This window comes from Neophocaena asiaeorientalis, unplaced genomic scaffold, assembly GCF_003031525.2.
Source record: "Neophocaena asiaeorientalis asiaeorientalis breed wild unplaced genomic scaffold, Neophocaena_asiaeorientalis_V1.1 scaffold29, whole genome shotgun sequence".
NCBI classification, from domain to species: domain Eukaryota; kingdom Metazoa; phylum Chordata; class Mammalia; order Artiodactyla; family Phocoenidae; genus Neophocaena; species Neophocaena asiaeorientalis.
Genome location: NW_020174423.1, coordinates 1,522,234 through 1,530,469, shown reverse-complemented (window position 1 = coordinate 1,530,469; position 8,236 = coordinate 1,522,234). Strand labels below are relative to the sequence as shown.

Here is an 8,236-nt window from a genome sequence, read left to right as displayed (position 1 = left end):
GGGAGGGAGGAAGGAAGCTTTTTTCTTATTCTTGATCGTTTGTGTCTAAGCAGTTTCCTCTTTGCTTATTTCATTTTATTTTCATTTCATTCATCTGGGCTAGAAAGGTCAGCCCAGACATTTTATGAGAATTGCTTCAATTTACACTATTTAGAACCCACTGTGTTGACCACTAGGTGGGTCATATCAATCAGAAGACTTATAATACTTGGGTTTTTAAAAAATCATATTTTATCTTTTCTCTGATAATTATCTCCCCAACATTTTTCCATTCTCTTTTTCTGAAACACCTCTTAGTCACATATTAGACCTACTTGACTGAGCCTGCAATTTTCCTATTTGTTCTCTTTCACTCTCTATTTTGTTGTCTTTTTGTTCTACTTCTTGGGAGGCTTCCTAGATTCTATCTCCAAATATAGAGAGGTTCTATTTCAGCTTTTATATTTTAATGTCCACAAGCCCTTTCTGATTCTCTGCTGCTTGTTTTATTGCTTTTAAATAGTATGTTGGTGTTCACTTTGGCAGCACATGGCAAATGTGCAAGGATGACACGCAAATTCGTGAAGCATTCCATAAAAAAAAGTATGCTGTTCTTGTTTCATGCATGCAATATCGTCTCATATTTTAATTATAGAATCTTTATTCCATCCTTATACCACCTGTTTTCCTCAAAATCACTGTTTTAGTTACATTTTTGTTCTGGTCTTTATACTTCATTTTGGAGGCTTTTCTCAAATGTCTGATGACCCCTAACCTCATAATCTATATTTAAGAGTGTCACAAAAAAAGCTTCTTAGAAGCTCTATGGGTGAGGGTGGGACTTATTGACTGATGGACTTTGTTGAAAGGGGATCTGGTAGAGAATAGTCCCTTTCCTCCCTCCCTTCCTTCCTCTCTTTTCTTTACTTTTCTTTCCTCTCTTCCTTCTTTCTCTCTCACTCTCTCTTTTTTTCTGATTGGGAAACACCCACATCAGTATCTGTAGGTCTTTTCTCTAGGGGTTAATAATTAATCCAAAGAAAGATCCTGTCATCTCCTACCTTGAGGAGAGGCGTGGCTGGTAGTGGTGTAAGCTGGCTGGTATATTGTGGTACAAGTGGTATATTCCTGGCTCACTGGGCTGGATGGAGGAAGCTAGGAGATGGTATCTCACTGATTAGCATGTCGCCTTCACGTATTCTCCTTGTTAGAGGTCCAATGCCTCACTCCTGATGGTTCCTTCGATGTACCCAAGCCTGTGGTCTTCCTCGTTCAATTTGTCTAGAATACACTTCTGTCTCCTGCCAGCATGGAGGAGGCATGGTGTTATGGGCTGAACTGTGTCTTCCCTAAGTTCATATGTTGAGGTCCTAACCCTCAGTAGAGGCATACTCCATTTGGTTGCACTTCACTTTACTGTGCTTTGCACGTATTGTATTTTTTACAAATTGGTGGTTTGTGGCAACCCTGCAACAAACAAGTCTGTTGGCACCATTTTTCCAACAGCATTTCCTCACTTTGTGTCTCTGTGTCATATTTTGATGATTTTTGCAGTATTTCAAACTTTTCCATTATTATTACATTTGTTATAGTGATCTATGATAGGGGATCTTCGACGTTACTATTGGAATTGTTTTGAGGCACCGTGAAATATGCCCGTATTAGATGACAAACTTAGATAAATGTTGTGTGTGCTCTGACTGCTCCACTGACAGGCCATTCCCCCATCTCTCTCACTCTCTTCAGGCCCCCCTATTCTCTGAGATACAACAACATTGCTATTAGGCCAATTAATAACCCTACAGTGGCCTCTAAGTGTTCGAGTGAAAGGACAAGTCGCACATCTCTCACCTTAAATCAAAAGCTGAAAATTATTAAGCTCAGTGAGGAAGGTGTGTAGAAAGCTGAGTCAGGCCAAAAGCTAGCCCTCTTGTGCCAAACAGTTAGCCAAGTTGTAAATGCAAAGAAAAAGTTCTTGAAGGAAATTAAAAGTGCTACTCCAGTGAACACATGAATGGTAAGAAAGTGGAACAAAATTATTGCTGATATGCAGAAAGTTTTAGTGGTCTGCATAGAAGATCAAACCAGCCACAACATTCCCTTAAGCCAAAGCCAAGTCCAGAGCAAGGTCCTAATTCTCTTCAATTCTATGAAGGCTGAGAGAGGTGAGGACACTGCAGAAGAAAAGTCTGAAGCCAGCAGAGGTGGTTCATGAACTTTAAGGAAAGAAGCCATCTCTGTAACGTAAAAGTGCAAGGTGAAGCAGCAAGTGCTGATGTAGAAGCTGCAGCAAGTTGTACAGAAGGTCTAGCTAAAATAATTTTTAAATAAATTTATTTATTTATTTATTTTTATTTTTGGCTGCATTGGGTCTTTGTTGCGTGCGGGCTTTCTCTAGTTGCGGCGAGCAGGGGCTACTCTTCGTTGTGGTGTGTGGGCTTCTCGTTGCAGTGGCTTCTCTTGTTGTGGAGCATGGTCTCTAGGTGCGTGGGCTCAGTAGTTGTGGCTCGCAGGCTCTAGAGCGCAGGCTCAGTAGTTGTGGCACATGGGCTTAGTTGCTCTGTGACATGAGATCTTCCCGGACCAGGGCTCAAACCCGTGTCCCCTGCATTGGCAGGTGGATCCTTAACCACTGTGCCATCAGGGAAGTCCCTCTAGCTAATTCATGAAGGTAGCTACACTAAACATCAAACTTTCAATGTGGATGAAAAAGCCTTGTATTGCACGAAGATGTCACCAGAACTTTCATAGCTAGAAAGAAGTCAACGCCTGGCTTCAAAGGCTGACTCTCTTAATAGAGGCTAATGCAGCTGGTGACTTGAAGTTGAAGCCAGTGCTCATCTACCATTCTGAAAATCCTAGGGCCCTATGCTAAATCTCTGACTGTGCTCGACAAATGGATCAACAAAGCCTATATGACAGCATATGTGTTTATAGCATGGTTGATTGAACGTTTAAGCTACTGTTGAGACTTACTGCTCAGAAAAAAAAAGATTCATTTCAAAATATTGATGCTCACTGAAAATGCACCTGGTTAACCAAGAGCTCTGATGGAGATGTACAATGAGATGAATGTTGTTTCATGCCTGCTAACACAACATCCATTCTGCAGCCCATGGATCAAGGAGTCATTTCAACTTTCAGGTCTTACTATTTAAGAAGTACATTTCATAAGGCTATAGCTGCCACAGACAATGATTCCTCTGATGAATCTGGACAAAGTAAACTGAAAACCTTCTGGAAAGGATTCATCATTCTAGATGCCATTAAGAACATTCATGATGAGGTGACTCATGGAAAGAGGTCAAAATATCAAGGTTATCAGGAGTTGGGAAGAAGTTGCTTTCAATCCCCACGAATGACTTTGAGGGGCTCGGGATTTCACTAGAGGAAGTAACTGCAGATGTGGTAGAAATAGCTAGAGAACTAGAAATAGAAGTAGAGCCTGAAGATGTGACTAAATTGCTGCAATCTGATGATAAAACTTTCATGAATGCTGAGTTGACCAAAGAAAGTGGTTTCTTGAGATGGAATCTACTCCTGGTGAAGATCCTGTGAAGACTGTTAAAATGAGAGAGAGAAGTACATTCTCATGATGGGTGTGGCAGGGTTTCGTAGTCACTTACAACTCTTTTGCCAAAAGAATTAAAACAATTGGGTAACAGAGGTAATTTCATGGTCGATTATTTAAAATGGTCCAGGGAGGACCTTATCCTTCATAAACTAACCAATCAATGTAGCAGTAGGTAGCCAATCAGGGGATACTAAGTGATGCAATCAAACTTGAGTTATTAGATATTGGAGAGGAAGAAAGGAATCTTGGCCACCATTGACCAAAAAGAGGAAAGGGTTGCCCACAAATTCTTGTTTTGTTTGCACAAACAAATCTGGGACAGTTTGGTAAAAGCTTTTGGATAGTTTTGGAAATGGCTTCCCATTAAAGATGGCAGATTGACCCATATTTGTTTATGTTCACTGTCTTCTGAAAAGCACACTAAAGGAACGTAAAAGGATAAATCCACAGGGACAAAGAGGATGGAGGTGGGGTCATCTGCAATGGATATATTTCAACACAATTCTGGAAGATGGTCTGGATGGAAGAGTGGAAACTGTTTGTTTGTTTTATAAATTTATTTATTTATTTTTGGCTGGGTTGGGTCTTCGTTGCTGCGCACAGGCTTTCTCTAGTTGAGGTGAGCGGGGTCTACTCTTCGTTGCGGTGCACGGGCTTCTCATTGTGGTGGCTGCTCTTGTTGCAGAGCACAGGCTCTAGGCACGCAGCCTTCAGTACTTCTGGCACGTGGGCTTCAGTAGTTGTGGCTCGTGGGCTCTAGAGCGCAGGCTCAGTAGTTGTGGCGCACGGGCTTAGTTGCTCCACGGCATGTGGGATCTTCCCGGACCAGGGATGGAACCCGTGTCCCCTGCATTGGCAGGCAGATTCTTAACCACTGTGCCACCAGGGAAGCCCTGGAAACTGGTTTAACGGAACATCGGAAGCTACTCTAATGTCATCCTAGAGGTCAGTACAGAAACAGCTCAGGAGATTATTCTATAAAACACCAGATAGGCCTGGGTCTTGGACATGCCAGAGATCATGAGAGAGAGAGATGCTGATGAGATGTCTCAGGATCCCAGAAGTGAGGGAGAGGTGAGAGGCCAAGAGCTGAGTGAATGTGGGTATTTGGAGTTGTTAGATCCTCAGCTCAGGTCCCCTGTGCCATTTCTTGGAGCCAGGTGATTACAACTCCAGCAGGAAAAAAAGGAGAGAGGCTTGTGCATCAGGCAGAAAGAAGGGCAGGAGTAAGGCACCTACAGGAAAGAAAGAATGGTAAACTGCATACCGAGTTGAGAATACTGGCAGCCTGGTGAGTTTTCCCTCAGGCAAGAGATAGCAGATACTTCTCTTGAGACACTGAAGAGCCCAGAAGAAAAGACCTCTAGTTTCTGATATTTAGGGGATCTTCCTAAGGAAAGGTGAACTTTTTATCTGATCACCACACAGCGAGCCCACCAGTGAGGAAGCACACTCCCTCCCACCCCTATGTGTGGTTTCCAGTGGGGTTTTATGACCTCATTCTTAAGTAAGAAGGGAGAGTCAAAGGTTTGCAAACATTTGATGAGAGCCTCCAGCATGATGAAATTTCAGAATATTAGGTAACCAAGGCACATAATCATGAAATTTCAGAATATTAGAGATAAAGAGATTATTCTATAAGTTTTTAGAAAGAAAAATTCCAGATCACAAAGGAATGGGAGTCAAGATGGCATCCGAATTCTCAATGGCAACATTGGATGCTAGAAGATAAAAGAGCAATTTTTATGAACTTATGAATGAAACATTTCAACTTAGAATTCTACACTTGGTCAAACTCTTTAAAAAGTAAGAGTTGAATAAAGACATTTAAAATTTTACCTTCCATACCCATTCTTGGGCTATTACTGGAACATATGCCATGGAAAATGAAGCAGCAAACCAAGAAAAAAGGCACAGGGCAGAGAAATGTGGTTCTTACTGTGGAGATGTCCCAGGATGACAACGGAGTAGCAGGTCCAGAGAGGAACTTATCTCCATTGGAAGAGAAGGACAGTGGACTTTGGAGGGGGTTGGGGGGTGGGGAATGGGATCGATTGATCATTTGGAAAATAAATGTGACAGTTATTTGATAGACATGTTGTAGAAAAAATATCAGGTTGGAAACATCACAAACTGAGTAAACAGATAAAAGGTTTTTATAAGAAAGAAAACAACCATAGTTGCTCTATTGTGACTAGTATTTGCACAGTCACTGACTGCTTGCTATCCCTAAACTGTGAAAGAGATATATTGGCTGAATGGTGGAAGATGAAACCAGATGGGGCTTGATAGAGTTAAGTCCTTATCTAAGGCAACAGGTGGACAAAACACACCATCTAAATTGATAAATCAAGGGATAGCTGTGTAAATTATTTAGAAATAGGAAGGTAATGACAGAATAGATGGCTAAAAGTGGAATTTGGTAGCCTCTAGACAGGAGGTTAAGAAGGCAAATGAGAGGTGGGTACTGCATTATCTTAAAGTATCATGTTATCTTTAAAAAGTAAGCGTGTGTGCTTATACTGTCTTTAAAAAGTAAGAAAAATTTTTGAAATTCATTTGTTGAGAATGAAACAGAACAGCCAAACCTTGTCTCATAATGTAATTTTCAGGAAATACATGATCCATACAGGTTAAAATAGAAGTTGTTTCATCTCTGTCAATGTAGTATTAATTCGAAATAAATCATGATAAGCTTTCCATGCCCTCTTTATTTCTACAATTCATATGCATGGGCTAGATTACTGTCGGAACTTCCACAGATACTCGTTGGAAGTAGTGGTTATAAATTACACGTTTGCAAATTCGTTGTTCCCAACCAGGAGAAACAAAACTGCAAAAAAAGTCAGTTTCATTCTGAATTGTTTCCGTAGCAACCATATTAAGCTGGAAGGATAAATTTCCTTTGTAATCGCTGCTTCTATTGAATTACAATGTAAATGTTGATGCTTGCCTGGAAACGTCAAATGACAACATGTTTATAGGAGGGATTCAGTGGTTTGCAGCTCTGGAATCCCAGGCTGCAGAGTTAAGATGGAAGTGGTGTCTGAGCCATATTAGGGTCTGTTCAACCAAATTTCTTCACCCCATCAAAACCATGCCACTCCCTATCCGTCTAGGTCATGAAAGGATGCTCACCTATTTGTAAATCTAGTAATCTACCGTATCTGTTACACATCGGGACACGAAAAGTGTTTGTTGTGGATAAGTATGTTAAAAATGCAATTACGTAACAGACTCGGCGATCTTTGTGTTTTTCTCCCCCTCTGAGCACAACGTACACTTCAGTCCCGTACTCTTCCGACACTGTCAAACCGTCTTCTTAATGTGGGTATTAAAAGCCTTGTGGTGGTGCGGTTGCGTTTGATTCCGGTTGGCTCGGGATCCCCGAGTTCAGCTCTCCTTAGTCCTTCCGTTTGACCCACAATCCCTAGTGGTTGCAGGTGTTGCTTTTTTTCCTGTTATAAACCCCCCACCCCCCTTCCCAGGCCGGCCTCCGGGAAGAAGGGGAACGTAGCATGAAGTCTACTCGAAGCACTGACCCTCGGCTCCCACGGGCTGCCGCAGAGCTGCAAGCGTGCCGCCGCTGCTCTCAGGTAAACTTCGGAGTGAGTTACCTGCACTTGGAGAAGGGCCTTACCTGAGCGCGCCTCTGCCAATGGCAGCTCACCTGAGGGAGCCCCGCAGCCAATCACCGCGCAGCTCGTCCCTCGGGCTTGTACCCTTTAGTGAAAGAATTCAGCTCCTTGCGAGAAAGTTACCTGTGGCCGCCCAAGTCCGCCACTTTGTGCTCTGTGGCTGCCCACTGCCACGATCCGGGAGGACTCCGCGCCGCCCGGCCGCCTCCGAGCTCGGGCCCCATGTGAGGGGGCCCCCCCTTATCCCACCTTTCCGGCTAGGTGAGGGCGCGAGCGGGCGAGCGAGCGAGAGTGGTGAGGGGGGACGGAAAAGCAGAATTACCTGTAGCTCTTGTTCTGCCATCTCGGGCTCTCACACACCTTCACCTGCACAGACTTGAAAGTCCAGTTTCACCAGAGGCTGAGGCTCCAGGAAAAGGGGAGCGAGTTCATTGGATCAAACATGTCACAAGAGTCGGACAAGTAAGTGGATCACACGCGCCGGCTGCTGCTACTACCACTTTGGGCTGATGGCAACTGGTTTGTTATGTTTTTTGGTTTTTGGTTTTTTTTTTTTTTAGGTTGCTATTGTTGGTTTTTTTTTTTTTTTCTTCTTTCTTTTTTCTTTTTCTTTTTGGTGTATCCAGACTTTTCCAGATTATGTTTCTACCCTGGTTAAGGGGAGACACCCTGCAAGAATATGAATGTTTAATACCCCCTTTGGGCCTTGATACTAAAAGTAGGTTTTCCTCTTTCCTTCCTCCCTTACGAATGATCTCAGCCCCGGTCTCCCAGGACGAATCCTTGTATATTGGCAGAGGTTTTGGTAGAAGAGGGCGGGAGGCCTGTTATTCCCCCTCTCTTTTAGTTGCTCCCACCGCTTCAGGCTCCTAGGGCCATTTGGAAATTCAGCTGAGTTCCTTCGATTTGCCCAAAGGGCCTGCTGGAAAAAGCGGGTCTTGGCGGCTTTTGTGCGAGCGCAACAAAGAGCCTTTATCCTGCAGCAGAAACGGCCATCTTCCCGCACTGGGCCGGATGGTGTGCGTGTGCGCGTGCGCGTGTGTGC

General features: G+C 43.3%; 1 protein-coding gene across 2 annotated transcripts in view; it reads left to right on the top strand.

Annotated features, from left to right (window-relative positions):
• Positions 1–7,343: 7,343 nt before the first annotated feature.
• Positions 7,344–8,236, top strand: part of GRHL2 (grainyhead like transcription factor 2) — a 160,410-nt gene continuing 159,517 nt past the window's right edge. For both annotated transcript variants that reach the window (XM_024756625.1, XM_024756623.1), the window contains exon 1: positions 7,344–7,653. In XM_024756625.1, the coding sequence (XP_024612393.1) occupies positions 7,634–7,653 (20 nt within the window). In that variant the 5' untranslated portion in view covers positions 7,344–7,633. The remainder of the gene's footprint in view (positions 7,654–8,236) is intronic.